The following is a 24,642-nucleotide window of genomic DNA, read 5'->3' on the forward strand; positions in this document are numbered from 1 at the left end:
CCAATACTGAGCCACCGAGAAGAGCCACTGAAGTGACCTGCACCTTGGTCAATTCTGAAGCCGAAGTACACAGGTGTTTCCACTGAGTGGACAGTCTCAAGACTGCGGGACTGGACAGCATCCCAAGTTGGGTACTCAAGATGTCCACGGCACAACTGGCAAGTATATTTACTGATATTTTGATCTCTCCTCCTCCTAGTGTAGAGTGTCCTCCTGCTTTCAAACATCCACCATTGTCCCTGTACCTAAAAAGACCAAGGTAACATATCTGAACGACTGGCATCCTCAATAATAAGCAAATGCTTTGAGAGACTGGTTACATCTTAAGATAACATCAGAAGGATTACATCTGCAGCATGCTACCACCCACACTGGACCCCTTACAATTCGCCTACCGACACAACCAATCAACAGATGAAAGAATAGCCACAGCACTACACACCATCCTTACCCATCTGGAGAAAAACAACACTTCTGTGAGAATGTTGATTTGGATTACAGTTCAGCATTCAACACCATAATTCCCTCCAGGCTTGACAAGAAGTTCAGAGATCTCAGCCTTCACCCTGCAGCTGGATCCTGGACTTCCTGTCAAATCACCGGCAGGTGGTTACAGTGGGCTCCATCACCTCTGCCCCTCTGACCCTCAACACAGGTGTCCCTCAGAGCTGTGTCCTAAGCTCCCTCCTTTACTCTCTGTACACCCATGACTGTGTCACCACCAATAGCTCCAATCCGCTAATTAAGTTTGCTAATGATACTAGATTGATTGGCCTAATCTCAAATAATAATGAGGCAGCCTACAGAGAAGACGTCATCACCCTGTCACTGTGGTGTCAAGAAAACAACCTCTCTCTCAATGTCACAAGAACAACAGAGCTGGCTGTGGACTACAGGAGGAATGGAGACAGGCTAATCCCTATTGACATCAATGGATCTGGGGTTGAGAGGGTGAACAGCTTTAAATTCCTTGGCATTCACATCACTGAGGATCTCACATGGTCTGTACCTACCACATGTGCCTCTTTCACCTCAGACGGTTGCAGATGTTTGGTATGGGTCCCCAAATCCTAAGGACTTTTTACAGGGTCACAATAGAGAGCATCCTAACTGGCTGCATCATTGCCTAGTGTGGGAACTGTATTTCCGTCAATCTGTACAGGACTCTGCAGAGAGTGGTGTGGACAGCTCAGCGCATCTGTAAATGTGAACTTCCCACTATTCAGGACATTTACAGAGACAGGTGTGTAAAAAGGGCCTGAAAGATCATTGGAAACCCAAGTCACCCCAAACACAATCTGTTCCAGCTACTGCCATCCAGAAAATGGTATCACAGCATAAAAGCCAACAGACTCTGGGACAGCTTCTCCCAGCAGGGCATCAAACTGACTAATTCACACCAATACAATTGTATTTCTATGCTATATTGACTATCCTGTTGTACATATTATTTATTACAAATTACTAAAAATTGCACATTGCACATTTAGATGCAGGTATAACATTAAGATTTTTACTCCTCAAGGATGTGAAGGATGCAAGTAAAAAAGTCAATTCAATTCAATTCGGATGTTAACTGTTGCTCTTTGCACAGATGCTGCCTGAGAATTCTGGCATATTCTGTTTCTCTATGAAGATGCATCATTATGACAAATAAAATGATATGATAATATATGATTTATATGGTATATTATTGCAGAGAGATTTAGGCCAGTTAGAAGAGTGGGCTGAAAGATGGCAGAGGGAGTTTAATGCTGATAAGTGTGAGGTGCTACATTTTGGTAGGAATAATCAAAATAAGACATACATGGTAAATGAATGCAGTAGAACAGTGTGATCTAGCAATAATGGTGCATAGTTCCCTGTTTGCTGTAGTGTTCTATGACTATGATTTTGAAAGCTGGAAGGAAGATAAAATGAATATATTTCAGTTGGCTGGAATTGCTTTTATTATGATTTTAGAGCTCTCCATTTAGTCAGTACATGTGGAAAAAAGGTGAGAGCCTCAGCTACTCCATGTGTTTTTAAGCGGACAGCAGAAAGATTGTCATATTATCTCATGATGTAGATGAACAAATTACTTACACCATGTTGTCAAATACAGGGAGTAATCCATCTATAAATAAACAACTTATAAATTGTTTCTCTACTCAGTAACACAGCCCAGCAAAAAAAAATCTCTACTTTCAAACCTATAATTTCAGCTTGGCAAGTTAATTAATGAATCACATTATCACATAATGATTCCTGGAGAATTTGCCCCATTAACTCTGTGTCTGTTCTATGTACGAGCAATCTAATTAGTCTCACTCCCCCAGCTTAACCCACCAGAGAAATATGAACATGCAATATGTACAGCTGCTTAACCTGCTGCCTATTTAAATAAATAACTGCTGATAAAAAGATTAGAATTCAAAGTTTGTCAATAAATTTACAGTTTTGATTTTTAAGTCAATATTGTCTTCAAACATCAAACAGTCCTTCCTGATGAATTCCAAACCATAGTTGGGGACTCAACCAGGCTTGTTTGAAGAAATCCCTGCCCAATTACCATCAGCATATAACCAGAGGTCCCAACCCACCAGATCACCATCATGTAAGATAAGGAATGCCTAGCATTCCATGCCCAGACAGCATTTTAGGGCATCTGATCACTTAGCTGTCCTCTTCATTCCTGCAAACAATCAGAAGCTAAAGAGCAAAATGCCAGAGATTAGCTCACAAAGACGTAGTCACGGGAAGCAGGGGAGTGGCTATGGGATTGTTTCAAGTTGATGGACTGGGCTGTGATAGAGTCATGAGTCATAGAAAAGTACAGCACAGGAACAGGCCCTTTGGTCCCTTTTGTCCATGCTGAGCCATTTAAACTACCTACTCCCATCAACCTGCACCAGGACATAGCCCTCCATATCCTTACCATCCATGTACCTATCCAAACTTCTCTTAAACATTGAAATTGAACTCCCATGCACCACTTGTGCCGGCAGTTGGTTCCACATGCACGACCCTCTGAATGAAGTTGTTTCCCCTCGTGATCCCCTTAAATTTTTCACCTTTCACTCTTAACCCATGACTTCCAGTTGAAGTCCCACCCAGGCTCAGTGAAAAAGCCTGCTTGCATTTACCCTATCTGTATATTTCATAATTTTATGTATCTCTATCAAATCTCCCCTCAATCTTCCATGTTCCAAGGCAAAAAGCCCTAATCTATTCAATCTTTCCTTATTACTCAGGTCCTTCAGTCCCAGCAACATCCTTGTGAATTCTCTCTATACCCTTTCAACCTTATTTACATCTTTAATGTAGGTAGGTGACCAAAACTGCAGACAATACTCCAAATTGTACAACTTCAACGTAACATCCCATTTCCTGTACTCAATACTTCAATTTATGAAGGCCAATGTGGTTGGTAAGTTGATGGAGAAGATACTGAGAGGCAGGATTTATGAACATTTGGAGAGGCATAATATGATTAGGAATAGCCAGCATGGCTTTGACAAAGGCAGGTAGTGCCTTACGAGCATGATTGAGTTTTTGAAGATGCAACTAAACATAATTGATGAGGTTAGAACCATAGATGTAGTGTATATGGATTTTAGCAAGGCATTTGATAAGGTACCCCTGCAAAGCTTATTGAGAAAGTAAGGAGGCATGGGATCCAAGGGAACATTGCCTTGTCGATCCAGAACTGGTTTGCCCACAGAAGGCAAAGAGTGGTTGTAGACAGGTCATATTCTGCATGGAGGCCGGTGACCAGTGGTGTGCCTCAGGGATCTGTTCTGGGACCTCTACTCTTTATGACTTTTATAAGTGACGTGAATGAGGAAGTGGACGGATGGGTTAGTAAATTTGCTGATGACACAAAGGTTGAAGGTGTTGTGGATAGTGTGGAGGGCTGTCAGAGGTTTAAGCGGGACATTGATAGGATGCAAAAATGGGCTGAGAAGTGGCAGATGGAGTTCAACCCAGATAAGTGTGAGGTGGTTCATTTTGGTAGGTCAAATATGATGGCAGAATACAGCATTAATGGCAAGACTTTTGGCAGTGTGAAGGATCAGAGGGATCTTGGGGTCCAAGTACATAGGACACCCAAAGCTGCTATGCAGGTTGACTCTGTGGTTAAGAAGGCATACAGAGCATTAGCCTTCATCAATCGTGGGGCTGCATTGAAGAGCCAAGAGGTAATGTTGTTACCCTGGTCAGACTCCACTTGGAGTACTGTGCTCAATTCTGGTCGCCTCACTACAGGAAGGACATGAAAACCATAGAAAGAGTGCAGAGGAGATTTACAAAGATGTTGTCTGGATTGGGGAGCATGCCTTATGAGAATAGGTTGAGTGAACTCGGCCTTTTCTCCTTGGAGCAACAGAAGGTGAGAGGTAATCTGTTAGAGGTGTACAAGATAATGAGAGGCATTGATCGTGTGGATAGTCAGAGGCTTTTTCCCAGAGCTGAAATGGCTAGCACAAGAGGACATAGTTTTAAGGTACTTGGAAGAAGGTACAGAGGAGTGTCAGGGGTAAGTTTTTTTGCAGAGGGTGGTGAGTGCATGGAATGGGCTGCTGGCAGCAGTGGTGGAGGCGGAAACTAAATGATCTTTTAAGAGACTCCTGGATCGTTACATGGAGCTTAGAAAAACAGAGGGCTATGGGCAAGCCTAGGTAGTTCTACGGTAAGGATATGTTCGGCACAACTTTGTATGCCAAAGGGCCTGTATTGTGCTGTAGATTTTCTATGTTTCTATATAGGAGCAGATTTAGGCCATATGGACCATTGAGCTTGCTCCACCACTTCATCATGGCTGATCCAATTTTCCACTCTGTCCCAATCTCCTGCCTTCTCCCCGTATCCCTTCATGCCCTGACCAATCAAGAATCTATCAGCCTCTGCCTTAAATATATATAAAGGTTTGGCCTCCACAGCAGCTTGTGGCAAAGAATTCCACAGATTCACCATTCTCTGGCTAAAGAAACTTTTGTCTGCAATTATATTGTCATAATTACCATGAACATTTTTTGATTCATCAATAATGTTGAGGTGTTTTTCAGATTATGCCGGCTGGTGGGATAGTGGCATCCACATCAGACTTCAAGGCGAATAGTCCTGGGTTTGAATCTGGCCAGCCCCTCACATGCTTTCCATCCACGCTGGGCTAAGCATCGAGCTAGCAACTTGGCCTCGCAAAAGAAAGGCAAATTTTAAAGAAATCGCAAGATGCCTCTTGATGTGCCATAGGGCGCAGACAGGAACAACAATTTTTCAGATTACTCTTTAAACCAGAAAGTGAGAAACATTGTTTTTTTAAAAAAGTACTTTGATAATAAAAAAATAACTTGCATTTTGGTATGGTAAAATGGCCCAAGGCTTTTCACAGGAGCACAGTTGGATGAAAATCGATCCTAAGCTAATCAATCAAATGGACAACAAACCAAATGTTTAATCAAAAAAAGGAGAATAAAGGTACTGGGGGAAGAATTGTTGATGGTGATGAAGCAAAAGAAAAAATCAAAGTTAAAAAATTGTATTTTGTTTTACAAAATCCAATCACAAACAATAGAAAATCTGAAGATGCTGGAAATCCAAGCGACCTACACAAAAAATGCTGGAGGAACGCAGCAGGCCAGGCAGCATCTATGAAGAAAAATACAGTCGACGTTTCAGGCCGAGACCCTTCGGCAGGACTGGAGAAAGAGATATAGGGCAAGAGAAGGGGAAGTCTCACTTTATCTCCTTGCCTGCCCATCACCTCCCTCTTGTGCTCCTGCCCTCTTTTCTTTCTTCCATGATCTTCTGTCCTCTTCTTTCAGACTTCCCCTTCTCCTGCCCTGTATCTTTCACCAGTCAACTTCCTAGCTCTTTAACTTCATCCCTCCTCCTTCAGGGTTCACCTATCACCTTGTGTTTCTCTCTCCCCCTCCCCCCCCCCACCTTTTAAATCTATTCCTCAGCTTTTTCTCTCCAGTCCTGCCAAAGGGACTCGGCTCTGTGGTGAACTACATATACCTGTCTGGACACGCCCCCCCCACCCCCCCCGCTGACTGCTCCTGTGGCTCCTCCCACGGACCCCGGTATAAAGGCGATTGGAGGCACAGCCCCGGCCTCAGTCTCCAGGATGTTGTGTGGTGGTCACTTGCTGCTTGTTCTTTCTTCCAGCCAATAAAAGCCTATATCTCGCCTCACGTCTCCGAGAGTTACTGATGGTGCATCAGGCTCAAAAGGTCAACTGTACTTTTTTTTTTACCATAGATGCTGCCTGGCCTGCTTAGATTCTCTAGCATAAAGATATTGTCAGGCTGGAAGATGGATAAAGCCATGGCGTTGGGTATGCGGGTGGATGGGGGCTATGAGCTCTTCCATTCCTATGAAGTCTTTTACTGTGAAGTCTTCCTCCGATTCTAGTAATCCAGATGCATTACCAACACCAGAGCCAAAGTACTGCTCTGTGGAGTGTTGTGAATCCCAGCAGAGGCCTTGGTGGACTGATGGGAGGCAGATCAGAAGAAGGACAAATCAGTGATCATACTCATTTTGTCTGTCTTCTGAAAATGAAAACACAAATGTATTGGCAACAATTCATGTCACATTTCCAGCATTATTCAAATGAGTTTGGAAATAATCTGTGACACAGTATTTTGAAGCAAATCCTGGACTATAACCATAATATTATCTGCAGCACACCAGGAATTTCAAATCAAGGGTGTTTACTTTATTTGCTCATATGTAAGGTTTACATCAGTACTTTCTATGCCTACTCTCTTTTTGTATATAAATTCTTACCCTTTTAGAAAGGAAACACTCTTCACATGTATATATCACCACTACAAATTCAGTTTGTCAACTTCCTCAATTGGTCTCTAACATTGTATCAGTTCCTTAAGCTGGTGAAATTGCAGCCTCTTGGCTGAATGAGAAATAATAGCTTTGTTGCATTATCTTCTCCAAGGCAGATTGTACAAAGGTACAACCATATTGTTTCAAGATTTGTAGATTATCTGTTGCATTTACATTGCAACAATGAAATCACATTGATCACACTCACACCCACACACACACACAAAGGCAGCCCCCAACTTCAAACTTTGACACCTCATCATTTTTTTTTCCATGAAGGGTCTCAGCCCGAAACATCAACTATACTCTCTTCCATAGATGCTGTTTGACCTGCTCAGTTTCTCCAGCATTGTGTGTGTGTTGACAGACCTCCAGAACAAGCTTCCAAGCCTTCAGGATCCTACCTGTGACACCACTTTCAATGAATTATGGACCTGTATTCCCAGATCCCTTTGTTCTATTGCACTCCTAAGGCCTAGTAGTAAGGCCTACATATTGTAAGATGTGTCATGACTAAGCACTGCCGTGACATTTCCCCTGACTTGTAACACCATTCCTCCTCCTTTAATCCCTCCTGCTGTGTCTAAAACAACAGAACCCTGGAATATTGAACTGCCAGTCCTCCTCCTCCCGCAACCAAGGCTCACTAATGGTTGCAAATATCATAATTCCACATGTTGATCCATGACCTAACCTCATCAGCCTTTCCTACAATACATCTTGCATTGAAATATATGCAGCACAGGACATTCGTCACCCCATGCTCAACTTTTTGATTCATGACTTTGTTTGAAGTCTTAACAACATAAGACCATAAGATAAAGGAGCAGATGGGATACTTCGCCCATTGTGTCTGCTCTGCCATTTCATCATGACTGATCTATCTCCTGCCTTCTCCTCATATCCTTTCATGTCCTGACCAATCAGGACTCCATCAACCACTGCCTTACATATATCCAATGACTTGGCCTCCACAACTGGTTGTAGCAACAAATTCCACAGATTCACCACTCTCTGGCTAAAGAAATTCCTCCTCATTTCCATTCTAAAAGGACATCCCTCTGCTTTGAGCCTATGTCATCTGGTCTTAGACTCCTCCACCATTTCCACTCCATCAAGATTCAATAGGTTTCAATGAGGTCACCCTTCATTCTTCTGAATTCCAAAGAGTATAAGCCCAGAGCCATAAAATTCCCCTCATATCACATGCCTTTCAATCCTGGAACCATTTTCGTGAATCTCCTTTGAACCCTCTCCAATGACAGCACATCCTTTCTTAGATAAGGGGCCTAAAACTGCTCAGAATACTCCAAGTGAGGCCTCACCAGTGCTCTATAAAGTCTCAATATTACAACCTTGCTTTTATATTCTGGTCCTCTTGAAATAAATGCTAACATCACATTTGCCTTCCTCACCACTGACTCAACCTGCAAATTAACCTTTAGGGAATCATGCATGAGGACTCCCAAGTCCCTTTACACCTTAGATTTTTGAATTTTCTCTCCATTTAGAAAATAGGCTACCCTTTTATTTTTTCTACCAGGGTGCATGACCAAACAATTCCCAGCACTGTACTCCATCTGCCACTTCTCTGCCCGTTCTCCTAATCTGTCCAGGTCCTTCTTAGCCTCTCTAGTTCCACAAAACTATCTGCCCACCCCCCACCTATCTCTGTATCATCTGCAAATCTGGCCACAAAGCCATCAATTCTGACATCTAAATCATTGACATGTAATGTAAAAAGATTTGGTCCCAACACAGAGCATTGTGGAACACCACCAGTCACCGGTAGCCAACCAGAAACCCTTTATTCCCACTCTTTGCCTCCTGCCAGTTAACTAATATTCTATCCATACTAGTATTTTTTTCTGTAATACCATGGTCTCATAACTTGTTAAGCAGCCTCATTTGTTGCACCTTGTCAAAGACCTTCTGAAAATCCAAGGGCACAACATACACTGATTCTCCTTTCTCTATCTGTACCCACAAAATCATTCAGTTTTCCCCAACCAGAAGCCCTGGATAAACCATGAGATCCACAATCTGCTGAGGGCCAGATCAGAGGCATTCAAGCGACTGAGAAAGTTACAAGAAGTCCACGTAAGATCTCTGGAATGCCATCTCATGTGAGAAGTGCCAATCAATGAAGGATCTCAACAGTTGTGGCAGGGCTTGTATGCTATCACCTCTTATAAAGTAAAATCAAGCGACATAGGTGACAACATGGCTTTACTTCCAGATGAGTTCAATGCCTTCTATGCTCATTTTAACTGTCAATAAATGGAGGAAACATCATGAATTCCCACAGCTCCCAATGATCCTGTGATTACAGTCTCTGAGGCTGATTTGCAAAGAGCCTTCAGAAGAGCGAACCCACAAAAAGCATCTGACCCAAAGAAAGTATCTGGCAAAGTACTAAAGATGTGTGCTAGGCAACTGACTGGAGTGAACAGTGAGATCTTTAACCTCTCATTTCAACAGTCTGAGGTACCCATTTGTTCCCATTTGTTTCAAGCAGGCTTCACTTATACTGGTGCCTAAGGAAAATGTGGTAACATACGTCAATTTCTATTATCCAATAGCATTTAGATCCACAGTGATGAAGTATTTTGAAAGGCTGGTGATGAAACGTATCTCTCCTGCCTGAGAAGTAATTAGATCTGCTCCAATTTGCCTACCAGCATAACAGATTCACAACAGATACCATCTCATTGGCTCTTCACTCAATCCTGAAACATCTGGACAACAAAAATGCATAGACCAGGTTGTTCTTTATCAACTACAGCTCAGCATTCAATACCATCATTCTCTCAAAATTAATTAATGAGCTTCAAGATTCTGGCCTCAATACCTCCTTGTACAATTGGTTCCTCAACTTCCTCACTTGCAGACCCCAGTTAGTTCAAATTGGCAACAATATCTCCTCCACAATATCCATCAGCATAGATGTATCACAAAGGCATGTGGTTAGTCCTCTGCTCTACTCGCTTTACACTTATGATGGAGTGACCAAGCACAGCTCTAATGCCATATTCAAGTTTGCTGACAACACTACGGTGGTAGGCCAGATCAAAGCTGGTGATGAATCAGCATACAGGAGGGAGATTGAAAATTAGGCTGAGTGATGCCACAACATCTTACTCACTATCAACAAGACCAAGAACTGATTATTGACTTCAGGAGGAGGAAACTAGAGGTCCTTGAGACAGCACTCTTTGGAGGATCAGAGGTGGAGAGGGTCAGCAAGTTTAAGTTCCTCAGTGTTTTCATTTCAGAGGACCTGTCCTGGACCCAGCACCTATGTATAATTACGAAGAAAACACAGCAGCACCGCTACATCCTGAGCAGTTTGCAAAGATTCAGCTTGACTCTTACAACTGTGACAAACTTCTATCGATGTGTGGTGCAGAGTTTTTGAGTGGCTGCATCACAGCCCAGTATGGAAATACCAATGTCCTTAAATGGTAAATCCTACAGAAAGTAGTGGATACAGCTGGGTAAAGCCCTCCCTACCATTGAGAGCATCTACACGGAGTGCTGTTTGCAGGTGTTATGACCCCAGCCCCCTCCTTTGTGAGAATCGCAAGAGCCCTAGTGAAGGGGGGGTCAATGACCCAAGAGAAGAGAAAGATACGTGCAGTGTCCCTCGTTTCACAGCGAGGCAAAAGCTGGCGACTGTGGTCATTGTCTCGTGGAGACACCTTTGTGAATTGGGAACTGTACTACGTGTATACACTCAGGGCAATGTGGGTGGAGAGACGGAGAGAGATTGCATCATCCCAACCTGATTGACATCTGAGACCCCGTGAGTTCAGATAAAAGAGGGGTTGTAAAGACGGCCCCCCAAACGCACCAGAAGACACGCTAGAAATCCTGTGACAGCGTTTAATAGCCACAGCCGGTGGGGGGGATTCGTGTGCGTCTTTTCCTTGCCTGGGATTGGTGACCTCACCACGGAAGAACGGCTTTAGCTACAGGAGAAGCCACAAGTGAGCGGCCATTCCCCAACGAGACCACGACGGATCGAACTCATAAAGGTTGGAAAAACCCGCCGGGTAACCGTTCCATTCTATCTCTCTCTCTCTCCAACAAAGTGCACCACCGCGACACCCAAAAGACGGCAGCTGGTGGAACTGCAGTGACCGCAAGAGACTTTTAGATATACATTGGACAATATATATATTACTCCTAGACAACGATAGAGCTTATTTCTTATTGATTATTACTATACCTGCGCTTTAGATTGAGTATTGACCACGTATGTTATCTGAATGTTTGTATTAACCTTACTTTTGTGCCCCTTTATAAATAAAAACGTTTAAAAATGGTACCATCAGACTTCAGCGGACCTCTCTATCTTTGCTGGTAAGTGATCCAGTTACGGGATACGTAACACAGGAAAGCAGCATCCATCATCAGGGACTCCTATTACCCAGGTCATGCTCTCTTCTTGCTTACTGCCATCAGCAAGAAGGTACAGGTGCCTCAAGACTCACACCACTAGGTTTCAAGAACAGTCATTGCCCCTCAACCATAAGGCTCTTGAACCAACGGGGAAAACTTCACTGCCCTATCACTGAAATATTCCCCAACCCATGGACTCACTTTTAAGGACTCTTCATCTCATGTTCTCGATATTTATTGCTTAAGTACATTTGTATTTATATTATTATTTCTTTCATTTGGTATTTGTACAGTTTGGTGTTTTTTGCATGCTGGTTGAACACCCAAGTTGGTGCAGTCTTTCATTCATTCTATTATGGTTATTATTCTGTTACTGATTTATTGAGTATGCTTGCAAGAAAATAAATCTCAGGATTGAATAAGGTGATATATATGTACTTTGATAAGAAATTTAAATTTACTTTGAACTTAAAGTGAACACTAAGACACACACTGAATGTTTTAGCAACAACTTCTTACACTCCACCAACGAATTTCTGAATGGACAATGAACCCATGTACACTACCTCACTATTTCTGCTCTAGATTTGCACTACTTATTTAATTAATTTATATACAGTCGGCCCTCTTTATCCGCGAGGGATTGGTTCCAGGACCTCCCGCGGATACCAAAAAATGCAGATGCTCAAGTCCCTTATATAAAATGGCATAGTATTTGCATATAACCTATGCACATCCTCCCGTATACTTTAAGTCATCTCTAGATTACTTATAATACCTAATACCAGAACATTTTTAATTGGGGAAAGGGCAAATTATGAGGCTATAAGGCTAGAACTTGTGGGTGTGAATTGAGATGATGTTTTTGCAGGGAAATGTACTATGGACACGTGGTCGATGTTTAAGGATCTCTTGCAGGATGTTAGGGATAAATTTGTCACGGTGAGGAAGATAAAGAATGGTAGGGTGAAGGAACCATGGATGACAAGTGAAGTGGAAAATCTAGTCAGGTGGAAGAAGGCAGCATACATGAGGTTTAGGAAACAAGGATCAGATTGGTCTATTCAGGAATATAGGGTAGCAAGAAAGGAGCTTAAGAAGGGGCTGAGAAGAGCAAGAAGGGGGCATGAGAAGGCCTTGGCGAGTAGGGTAAAGGAAAACCCCAAGGCATTCTTCAATTATGTGAAGAACAAAAGGATGACAGGAGTGAAGGTAGGACCGATTAGAGATAAAAGTGGGAAGATGTGCCTGGAGGCTGTGGAAGTGAGCGAGGTCTTCAATGAATAAATCTCTTCGGTATTCACTACTGAGAGGGAACTTGATGACAGTGAGGACAATATGAGTGAGGTTGATGTTCTAGAGCATGTTGATATTAAGGGAGAGGTGGTGTTGGAGTTGTTAAAATACATTAGGACGGATAAGTCCACGGGGCCTGAGGGAATATTCCCCAGGCTGCTCCAAGAGGCAAGGGAAGAGATTGCTGAACCTCTGGCTAGGATCTTTATGTCCTCGTTGTCCACGGGAATGGTACCGGAGGATTGGAAGGAGGCAAATGTTGTACCCTTGTTCAAAAAAGGTAGTAGGGATAGTCCAGGTAATTATAGACCAGTGAGCCTTACATCTGCGGTGGGAAAGCTGTTGGAAAAGATTCTTAGAGATAGGATCTATGGGCATTTAGAGAATCATGGTCTGATCAGGGACAGTCAGCATGGCTTTGTGAAGGGCATATCGTGCCTAACAAGCCTGATAGAGTTCTTTGAGGAGTTGACCAGGCATATAGATGAGGATAGTGCAGTGGATGTGATCTACATGGATTTTAGTAAGGCATTTGACAAGGTTCCACAAGGTAGGCTTATTCAGAAAGTCAGAAGGCATGGGATCCAGGGAAGTTTGGCCAGGTGGATTCAGAATTGGCTTGCCTGCAGAAGGCAGAGGGTTGTGGTGGAGGGAGTACATTCAGATTGGAGGGTTGTGACTAGTGGTGTCCCACAAGGATCTGTTCTGGGACCTCTACTTTGTGATTTTTATTAACTACCTGGATGTGGGGGTAGAAGGGTGGGTTGGCAAGTTTGCAGATGACACAAAGGTTGGTGGTGTTGTAGGTAGTGTAGAGGATTATCAAAGACTGCAGAGAGACATTGATAGGATGCAGAAGTGGACTGAGAAGTGGCAGATGGAGTTCAACCCGGAGAAGTGTGAGGTGGTACACTTTGGAAGGACAAACTCCAAGGCAGAGTACAAAGTAAATGGCAGGATACTTGATAGTGTGGAGGAGCAGAGGGATGTGGGGGTACATGTCCACAGATCCCTGAAAGTTGTCTCACAGGTAGATAGGGTAGTTAAGAAAGCTTATGGGGTGTTAGCTTTCATAAGTTGAGGGATAGAGTTTAAGAGATTTGATGTAGTGATCAGAGATTAAGGGAGCTAGGGCTTTACTCTTTGGAGAGAAGGAGGATGAGAGGAGACATGATAGAGGTGTACAAGATATTAAGAGGAATAGACAGAGTGGACAGCCAGCACCTCTTCCCCAGGGCACCACTGCTCAGTACAAGAGGACATGGCTTTAAGGTAAGGGGAGGGAAGTTCAAGGGAGATATTAGAGGAAGGTTTTTCACTCAGAGACTGGTTGGTGTGTGGAATGCACTGCCTGAGTCAGTGGTGGAGGCAGATACACTAGTGAAGTTTAAGAGACTACTAGACAGGTATATGGAGGAATTTAAGGTCGGGGGTTATATGGGAGGCAGGGCTTGAGGGTTGGCACAACATTGTGGGCCGAAGGGCCTGTAATGTGCTATACTATTCTATGTTCTGTGTTCTATGTTGATAACTATCAGGAACTAATACACAATTTTATAGTACTATAGGTAATGTTCTAATTTGTTCGGTATTTCATTTAAATACATAATATGTTGCTCATTTAAGTAGTAGTTTGTCTTTTTTTTATACCTTTTTAACTATTTCCATGAAACCCTCATTAATTGCGGCAGCCACAAAATGTACTGATCCCAACGTGCCCCAATTAAACAGAATCCACCATATATTAAAAACTAAAACTGAGTACATTCAGCAGACGTGTAAACAATCTGCAAATAAACAGGACTGTCTCTGACATGAAATAAAATGCTAATTCACATATTAGATGAATTTGAATAAATAGCTGCATTAACACAATTAGTAATGGGCTAAAATAAAAACGTACAAAGCTCAATCTGCTTTATACTGATATATGGATACCGTTTTGCTGGAAGTCTTTTAAATGGGTCTGAACAGCTGAAAGAGCAATGAAGCAATAATGTGTCAGAATTCCTCAGTGAGATGCTCTAATTACTGCCATAGATCATTCCCAACCTTGTAACAACCATTTGCAAATGAGCTGTCTAAATGCAGCATGTCACATAATGAAAAGGTGTTGTTATTTAAGCAAAAACAAGTTTGTTGAGACCATAATGGAAGTATTGAAACATTTGTTTATATGATCTTCACTAATATTTTATTAATGGAAAATTAACATTCATCTATCTATTTTTAGTTAATTTCTAACAAATAAATCTATTCAAATTCTGACTGTATAAAGATGCTAGCACTCTCCTCTCTAATCAGATTCCTTCTTCTTCAGCCCTTTACCTGTTCCACCTATCAGGTTTTATTTCATCCTCCTTGCCCGCCCACCCACCCACCTTCTCCTTCACCCGATCTCACCTATATTCTACCAGCTTCTCACTTCATTGCCCTCCTCCACCCACATGGCCTCACCTATCTCCTGACAGCTTGTATTCCTTCCTCTCCCTTCCTCCACCTTTTTCAGTTCTGATGAAGGATATTGGCCCAAAATGTCAACTGTTTATTCATTTCCATAGATGCTATTTGATCTGCTGAATTCCCTTGGCATTTTGTATGTGTGTGTTGCTCTGGATTTCCAGCATCTGAAGAATCTTGTGTTTACTATACCAACCTTCTCTCTAATCCTAAAAATATAAATTTTCTGGAATACTTACTGCCACTGCAATTGTTAAATACCTCAGTTTTTGGACTTTCAAATCTTTTTCCTGAAGGAGAAGTTCAAACTCTAGCTGAATTTTCTGGCATTTTCGTATCTGTGCCTTCTCAGAGTAGCCCCACCTCTTTTGATGAGAAGGGGTAATTTCCACTTCACTTTCTTCCCTTAAAAAACACAATAAATGAGGCTATTACATTTAAATCAAGACATAATGTGCCAATTTTGCCATCAACTTTCACACCGACAGTCTATTAAAATCAGCTTGAGAAGTAAAAATACTCCAAGTATTTTGTATGTACAGCGCCACTTTCCCGTTTCCATGCTGTATGAGACTCTGACTATGAAATAAAAACCTTAATTGACCCTCAAGAAGAACTACTTAATTCATGGATCTCAGTTCGAAACTTAGTGCTATTGAAATCAGTCGGGGTGTGAGAACATGGCAGGAAGTCCCAGCTGCCAGTCTGATTAGTAGCAATGGATAAAAGGTTCAACATCACATCAGCAAATAAGAAATCTTAGGGCCCTCAGTTTGTTAGGAACTGACCCAAAAGCAGAACAGCAGAGATGATTTAGCTATGAATGATAACTTGAATAATAAACCATAAAATAACAAGTCATGAGGGGTCACAAAACAAGTGAGAATAGAAAGTAAACACAACAGACAACAAGGTAAACTTTAGGCAGGGAGACTGAAAGCTAGGAGCAACTGCTTGAGGCTGGCTGGTTCGATGAGTGTACGAGGACTGTGGATAAGAACTGGAATGAGTGGCAAGTGAATCCTTCTAGCTAGGTGGTGACTGTAAGGTGCCTGTGGGGGCAAGCCAGACACAGTTAGCTGGATCCCAAGAACCCAGGACTCCAGCTTCTCTTTATCTACAATGGAGTTTCAATTTAAAACTCATTTCAATTCTGACCTATTGTTCATTCATAATTTTGGCAGACAGTCTGTCAGGTGCTTAGATACCAAGCTCTTAAAGTTGCTTCCTAAAATTTTTCTCATTTCTCAGCAACACACACAAAATGCTGGAGGAACTCAGCAGGCCAGACAGCATCTATGGAAAAAAGTACAGTCAACGTTTCGTGTCGAGACTCTTCAGCAGGACTGCTTGGACTTCCAGTACCTGCAGACTCTCTCTTGTCTCTCTTATTTCACTCTCGCTTTCTTTAAGGTCTCTTTTCTGTCCTGAAATGTCCCATCATCATACTATACCAAAGGTACATGGCTGGGAAAACAAAGATTAATATGGGCACTATTTCAGATAAATGTCTGAATGTCCTCACTGAGCTGGAGCCAGTACTCATTTGTGCACTGCCTTGCAGTCTGTTGCACTTTGCTTCTAGCAGCTTGAAGAGCCTGGAGTGTTTGGTCAGATGGTGAGTGCTTGTACTCTGTGAGAGCTGCACACTTGGCTTCAATGACAGGAGTCATGATGTTGGACTTTGCCTCAAACCAGTCACTGCTCTTTGTGGTCTTTCTTCCAAAGATAGATAGTGCTGATTCGTGGATGGTGTCGTGAAGGTATGACTATTGTTCTGTTGCAGTATCTCCTTGTGAGGAGGTAGTTATAGCACCCTGTACTGACTTGGCAAACTGGTCAACCTTTTCCGACTGTTTCTGTTGTGTTGATGTGAGGTTTTCCAGTTTGTTTGGAGTGGTGGAATTTCTTCAGGCATAGTTTGATCTTGCAGCACACTAAAGCATGATCCATATCGCAGTCTGCACTGTGGTATGAGTGGGTGATTAGTACAGAGTTGATGAAAGAGTGCCTGGTAATAATTTGTGTCTAGTTGGTGCCCGTGTTTAGACTGTGGATGTCGCCATGAGACCTTGTACTGCAACTTCATCTGAAAGCAGGAGTTAGCTACACACAGGTCATGATAGGAGTAGAACTCCAGGAGACGTTGTCTATTGTCATTTATTTTGCCAATTCCGAAGTGGCCAAGACAAGACAGCCAGGAATCGTTATCATTATCGGCTCCCACTCTTGCGTTGAAGACACCAAGGAGTATGAGGTGTTCATCATTGGGAATATTCCTGACAACAGCTTCTAAATTGTCGTAGAACATGCCTTTTGCCTCAGAGGTGGAATTAAAGGTAGGGGCATACACATTGACGAGAGATACTGGGCCATGACTGGTGTGTAGGTGGAGAGTCATAAGTCGTTCTGATCCATCTTCTGGTGGCTCCACCATTTGCAACAAGGAGTTCCTAACGGCAAAACCCACTCCATGCTCACAGGGCTCATCTTGGTTCTTTCCCTGCCAGAAAAATGTGTAGTCCCTTTCCTTCAGTGTACCTGAATCTGCCAAACGTGTTTCTTGTAGGGCAGCTATATCTACCTTGAGCCTTAGTAGCTCATTGTTAATGACCGCTGTTTTTCGTGCATCTTCGATATCCTTGAGGTTTTGGTCAAGTCCAGTCATCATTGTGCAGACATTCCAACATCCCAACTTGAGGGGAGTGGTCTTATTTGATTTGTTTTCTTTCTTGTCTGGTGCAGTAGTTACAGTCAGGTCTTCGTGGAATAATCCATTATCCCCATGCACCCAACGAGGAAAACTGACTGTGGTGGGACAGCACCTTATTGGCTGGAGGCTGCCCAGCTTGAGGCGGGTGGTAGCTGTTCAGTGAAATGCGATGGTCTGTCCCACCGTTGGAAGCAACCCCTGCTGTCATGCTCTACGCCAATCAAGCATTATGGCTTACAACCAGTAACTGCTGCTTCCTATGTTTGTCCAGCGCTATAAAGCGAAGCAGGAGTGGCCTCTCCAGGGCACAAGACAGGGCAGAATTGATAAGGAGATCCATCTGTTGCCCATGCAGTGAAGACCACCCCCCCCCCCCCCCATGCTGATGACAGGTCCAAAGGAACGACAGCTTGGTGTCAGCAGCATCGCAGGAATTTCCATGCCAGTGCTGGGTACAGCAGTCAGCCGCCTTTGGGACTCTGACTCCGGATTTTTCCTTGGGATTTACTTCCGAAGCCTTTCCCATGAGCAGGTATGGCTGCAAGGCAGCGGAGGATTGTAATCAGAGTTTCCCTCTCCTAGATGAGCTACCATCCGTGGTTAACGAGCCCCATCTGCTCAGAGCAACTGGTTTTAAGGCGCCAGTGGCCTGCCTTCGCTCTTTCTCCTGTCAGTGAGAACAGCTCTGCCGAACATAAGAACTATGCCACACATGAAGGCCTGGAGTTGGACTTGGTTGTTAGAGGCTGTTAGAGACGCACACTATGTGGTTTTCGCACAAGGAGGTCAACTGTCGACATGATTTTCTCACTCTGTCAACTCCAGGAGAAGTGCAGGGAACAACAGAAACCCCTCTATGTCGCTTTCATCGATTTGACCAAGGCATTCGACCTTGTCAGCAGGGATAGGCTCTTTCAGGTTCTCCTCAAAATCAGCTGTCCCCCGAAATTCCAAAGTATCGTCAAGTCATTCCATGATGATATGAGGGCTACTGTTCAGTACAATGGCAGCTCATCAGAACTCTTCGCTATTCATAGTGCAGTCAAACAAGGATGTGTGTTGGCCCCAACATTATTCGGCGTCTTCTTCTCTATGCTATTGAAGCACGTGTTTGGGACATCAACAGAAGGTATCTACATGCACACCAGGTCTGATGGGTGGCTGTTCAATCCTGCGCACCTGACAGCAAGAACAAAGGTGCAAAAGATCTTAATACGTGACATGCTCTTTGCCGATGACACTGCTATAACCTCGCACACCAAACAGCAACTACAAACTCTCATGGACTGCTTCTCTAAGGCATGCAAGGACTTCGAGCTTACCATCAGCCTAAAGAAAACAGATGTCCTTGCCCAGAACGTAATGGAGACACCAGTCATTACCATCGACAATTACGATCTAGAAGTGGTCCACAAGTTCACATACTTGGGGTCGACCATTAGCGACACTCTCTCCCTCGATGCTGAAATCAACAGGCATATCGGCAAAGCAACATCAGTCCTTGCTCGACTCTCTTTGTGGGTCTGGGAGAATCCGAAACTTGCTACAAAGACCAAGACTGCCTTGTACAATGCATGCGTTATCAGCACCCTCCTGTATGGTAGTGAGACTTGGACCATCTACTCCAAACAGGAGAGGAAACTCAATAGTTTTCACCTGCGCAGCCTTCGCCGCATCCTCAGCATCACCCAGAGAGACAAAGTCCCAAACTCTGAGGTCCTCTCCCATGCTGGACTTCCCACAATGTTCACGCTTTTAAGACAACGCAGACTGCACTGGCTGGGCCACATCCGTCGTATGAAGGATGGTAGACTGCCAAAGGACATCCTCTACGGAGAACTAGCAACAGGCAAGAGGAATGTTGGTAGACCCTAGCTTCACTTCAAGGACCTCTGCAAGCGCGACATGAAAGCCTTAAAAATCAACAGAGTGCTGGGAGGATACAGCAGATGACCACAACAAATGGCGAGGTACTCTTCAGCAACACCTAGAGCAAGGCGAAAGAGTGATCCTGAGTCAGTTTGAGGAGAGGAGAGCTAAACAGAGAGCACAGCAGACAACAATTCCACAACGTCCTACACATGCAGCAACTGTGGCAGAGCCTACCGTTCCAGGATCGGCCTCAATAACCACAGTCGACGCTGCTCGACAAACCAGTGACTACCAAAGGCACAGCACCCACGGTCGACCACAACCGACAGAGGCCACAAATTCAGATAAATGTACATTTTGGATGTTTTACACCATGTCTCTTTAGGTTCAGCCAGTTCAATCATGGGCACTCGCCTCCCCTCCATTGAGGACAACTTCAAAAAATGATACCTCAAAAAGGCAGCATCCGTCATTAAGGACCCCTATCACCTAAAACACTTTCTCATTACTACCATAAGAGGTACAGGAGCCTGAAAACAGACACTCAACATTTCAGGAACTGTTCTTTACCCCTCCCCCACCATCAGATTTCTGTACAATGTACACATGAACATTACTTCACTATTTTTGCTCTCTTTTTACATTACTTTTTTGTATATTTATTGACTTATTTATATTTCTTATTGTAATTTATAGTGTATTTTATGTAATGCACTGTTCTACTACCACAAATTTCATGACTAGTCAGTGATAACAAATCTGATTCTGATTATCACCACTGTATACTGTAGCAGCGATATTATGGAAACAAAAGTATCAGTAGTTTGACCCTTCAAGCCACACACCAGCCTGATTTTGGATATATTTGTTCATTGTTGCTGGGACTCCTACCCATCTATAGGAGTACCTTCATCAGAGGACTATGATGGTTCAGTTGATGGCATGCCATCATCTTGTCAAGGATAATTGGAGAGGGGCAATGAATTTTGACCTTGCAGTGATACGCATTTCACTCAAAAAGGAATAGTAACAAATGTCTAATTTCAACACCACCATAGGAGCCTTAGGTCCCACACCAACAGGTTCAGGAACAGTTATTACTCTGAACTAGTGTGGGTAACTTCACTTACCTTAGTGCTGAATTGACTACACAACCTACAGACTCAATTTTGAGGACTCTACAACTCATGTTCTCAGTATTATTTATTTAGATGGTGCCAGCATACATCAGCGACTCTGCGGGCTGCAGGAAATTATACCAGTTTTCTTCTTAAGTATACTCCTTTTGAACTACTTATCAATGCAATCCGCAACATGTAAATTTCCAGACTACGGAATTACATCAATGATCGTCAAATCTCATGCTCAAAAGTTAAATGTGGAGCAGTTAAGCACAGCATCTTTAAGGGTCAACTCCATGGCCATGGCCAAAAACGCGGCAGGAGAGGTGGGATTCAAACCAGGCTGAAGCACAGGGGTATGAGGCCTCCTCTTCCAAGCAGCTCGTTGGCGAATGTACAGTCACTTGAAAATAAGAATGACGATCACAGGGCAAGGCTGCTGACACAGATGAGGTAGATCTCAATTGTTTGTTGCATTGAGACTTGGTTAACAGCGAACATGTGGATGCAGTTATCCATTCAGAAGGTTTTATGATCTTCAGAATGGATCGAACCTTGAATTCTGGTAAGGAAAGAGGTAACAGTGTATGGTTTTTAGTCAATTCTCATTGGTGCACAGATGTCAACTTCTTGTTCCCCTGACTTAGAACAACTAATGATTAAATGTAGACCATTCTACTTGCCTCAAGAGTTCTCATCCATGACCCTGACCACAGTTTACATACCACCAGCAGATGATTATAAGTAAGCGCTCACAGAACTGCATGATGCTCTCTGTAAACAAGAAACAGCCCTTTCCTATGCATTTCAAATTATAGTTGGTGACTTTAACCAGGCTTGTTTGAAGTAAACCCTGCATTATCACCAGCATGTAACTTGTTTAACCAGAGGTCCCAATACACTAGACCACTGCTATACTATGATAAGGAATGCCTATTGTTCCTTCCCAAGACCATATTTTGTTAAGTTGAATCATTTGGCTGTACTCCTACTAACTGCATACAGAACAGCAAGGCTCCAGAGATAAAGACAACTAAGAGGTAGACGCAGGAGGCTAAGGAATGGTTACAGAATTGCCTTAAGTAGTCGACTGGGCCATGTTCAAGAACTCATCCGTGGACCTGAATGACTACACAAGGATCGTTACAGACTTTATTAAAACAGCTGTGGATGAGTGCATCCCCACAAAATCATTCAGGGTTTTCCCCAATCAGAAGCCCGGGATGAACAATGAAATCCAGAACCTACTGAGAGCCAGATCAGAGGCATTCAAGTTCGGAGATCAAGAATGCTATAAAGTGCAGGTATGATCTCCGGAAAGCCATCTCTCGGGTGAAATGGAGATTCCAGACCAGACTAGAATCAGTGAGGGATGCTCGACAGTTGTGGCAGGGTTTGAATGCCATAACCTCCTACAAGGTTAAATTTTGCAACATAGGGGGACAGCAGAGCTTCACTTCCTGATAAACTCAATGCCTTCTATGCTCGCTTTGACCACCAGAACAGGGAGGAACCATCGCGCACCCCCATAACTCCCAATGATCCTTTGGTCTCAGTATCTTAAGATAATGTGCGGGCTGCCTTCAAAAGAGTGAATCCAAGGAAAGTAGCCAGTCCGCATGGAGTATGTGGCCGAGTACTGAAGACTTGTGCTGACAAACTGGCTGGTGTGTTCATGGATATCTTCAACCTCTCGCTTTGGCAGTGTGTGGTGCCCACCTGCTTCAAGCAGGCTTCAATCAGAACAGTGTCCAAGAAGAGCATGGTAACCTGTTTAAATGACTGTCGCCCAATGGCACTTGCATCCATAGTGATGAACTGTTTTGAGACGCTGGTGTTGAAGTATATCAGCTTCAGTCTGAGTGGCAACATGGATCCACTCCAATTCACCTACTGAAGCAACTGGTCTACAGCAGATGCTATTGCATTTGCTCTTCACACAACTCTGGAACATCTGGACATAAAGATGCATACATCAGGATGCTCTTTATCGATTACAGCTCGGCATTTAGCACCATCATCTGCTCAAAACTAATCAGTAAACTCTAAGACCTGGGCCTCAATACCCCTTTGTGCAATTGGATCCTGGATTTCCTCACTTGTAGACCCCAGTCAGTTTGGATAGGCAAAAACATCTCAACCACATTCTCCACCAGCAGAGAACACCTCAGGGATGTGTACTTAGCCTCCTGCTCTACTTGCTTTACACCTATGACTGTGTGGCTAAGTACAGTAGTACAGCTCCAACACCATATACAAGTTTGCTGATGACACCACTGTTGTGGGCTGTATCAAAGGGAGTGATGAATCAGCATCCAAAAGGGAGTTTGAAAGCTTGGCTGAGTGGCATAATAACAACAACCTCACACTCAATGTCAATAAAACCAAGGAACTGATTGTAGACATCAGGAGAAGGAAACCAGAGATCATGAGCCAGTGATCATCAGAGGATTAGAGACAGAGAGGGTCAGTAACTTTAAATTCCTGTCACCATCTCAGAAGATCTGTCCTGGACCCATAATATAAATATTATTGCAAAGAAAGCCCGACAGCACCTCTACTTCCTTAGGCGTCTGTGGAGGTTTGGCACGTCATTGTAAATCTTGGCAAACTTCTATAGATATACGGTGGAAAGTGTGCTGACTGGCTGCATTGCAGCCTGATATGGGAACACCAATGCCTTTGAGCACAAAATCCTACAAAAGGTAGTGGGTTCAGTCCAGTACATCACAGGTCAAGCCGTCCCAACCATTGAGCACTTCTACATGAAATGTTGCAATAGAAAAGCAGCATCCATCCATCATCAAAGATCCTCACCACCCAAGCAATGCACTTTTCTTGCTGCTGCCATCAGGCAGAAGATATTCAGGACTCGCACCACTAGGTTCAAGTATAGTTACTACTCCTCAATCTTCAGACTGTTGAACAACAGGGAATAGCTACACTCATTTATGGACTCTGTTGTATTGTGCTTTCATGCTCGTTATTTATTGCTATTTATTTATATCTGCATTTGTACAGTTTACAGTTACTGTTGTACAGATTTGCTAAGTATGATGGCAAAAAAAGAATCTCAGGTTTGTATGTGATGAAATGTAGGTACTCTGATAATAAATGTTACATTGAACTTTGTACTTTGAATTATTGACACAATCTGTATTCTTTTACACTTTGGTTGTTCGTCAGTCTTTGTTAACTATAGATTTCCATGAACTCTACGATATTGCTTTACCTTTCTTTGAATGCTTGCAAGAAAATGAATCTCAGGGTAGTATATGGTGTCATATATGTAATTTGATAATAAATTTTCTTTGAACTTTGAACCAGATTGACATTATTTCTAGATTAATGTAATAACAACAAAGAGTCATACAGACCCTTTTTACTCCACTGGACTCTGTCAGCACTTAGTAGATGTATGCAGGACAAAAAAAGAGGAATAGTTACTAAAACTGATAGATTTAATGTAAAATGTGGAAATAATCAGTACTTAGCATGAATAATATTTCAATATCAAAGTAATACCGGTATATACTTTTTTCAATTTTCAAAATATCAAAACAGCATTCACTTCTCTTGCATTAAGTCGGACTATAGAATTAGAACTTAAAATACATTTGCTAATATCCTACATGGTGAAACATCATGATAGTCTACTAGTTCATTATTTTTACCATCTTTGGACTAACTTGACACTACCATTAACAGTAAAAACATCATTGCTTAAAGCAATCCCACAAAAAGTTAAAACTGTATCTCTCATAATTGTATTAAAATAACTATTCAGAAGTTGGAATTACAAATGAAGTTTCAAACTCTTAAACTCTACCATGGATGGTCCCAAGTCTGGCTCAAAAGGAGGAGGGTTGGGCATGGGGTTATCAACCCCATCCTATAAAAATCCAGAGTTGCATAAACACCAACTGAATCTCCAAAGACCTCATC

At 42.9% G+C, this 24,642-nt stretch overlaps 1 protein-coding gene across 8 annotated transcripts in view; it reads right to left on the reverse strand.

Annotated features, from left to right (window-relative positions):
• Positions 1-24,642, reverse strand: part of cfap74 (cilia and flagella associated protein 74) — a 461,786-nt gene that overhangs the window by 372,381 nt on the left and 64,763 nt on the right. For 7 of the 8 annotated variants that reach the window (XR_012096720.1, XR_012096719.1, XM_073032445.1 and 4 more), the window contains exon 4: positions 15,253-15,396. Coding sequence is in view for 5 of the 8 variants with exons in the window: in XM_073032445.1 (XP_072888546.1) it covers positions 15,253-15,396 (144 nt within the window). In the remaining 3 variants the exon portion in view is untranslated. Of the gene's footprint in view, positions 1-5,003; positions 5,048-15,252; positions 15,397-24,642 lie in introns of those variants that run through there. The other variant, XM_073032446.1, reaches the window with a different exon arrangement.

Source organism: Hemitrygon akajei, chromosome 29 (assembly GCF_048418815.1).
Source record: "Hemitrygon akajei chromosome 29, sHemAka1.3, whole genome shotgun sequence".
Lineage (NCBI taxonomy): Eukaryota > Metazoa > Chordata > Chondrichthyes > Myliobatiformes > Dasyatidae > Hemitrygon > Hemitrygon akajei.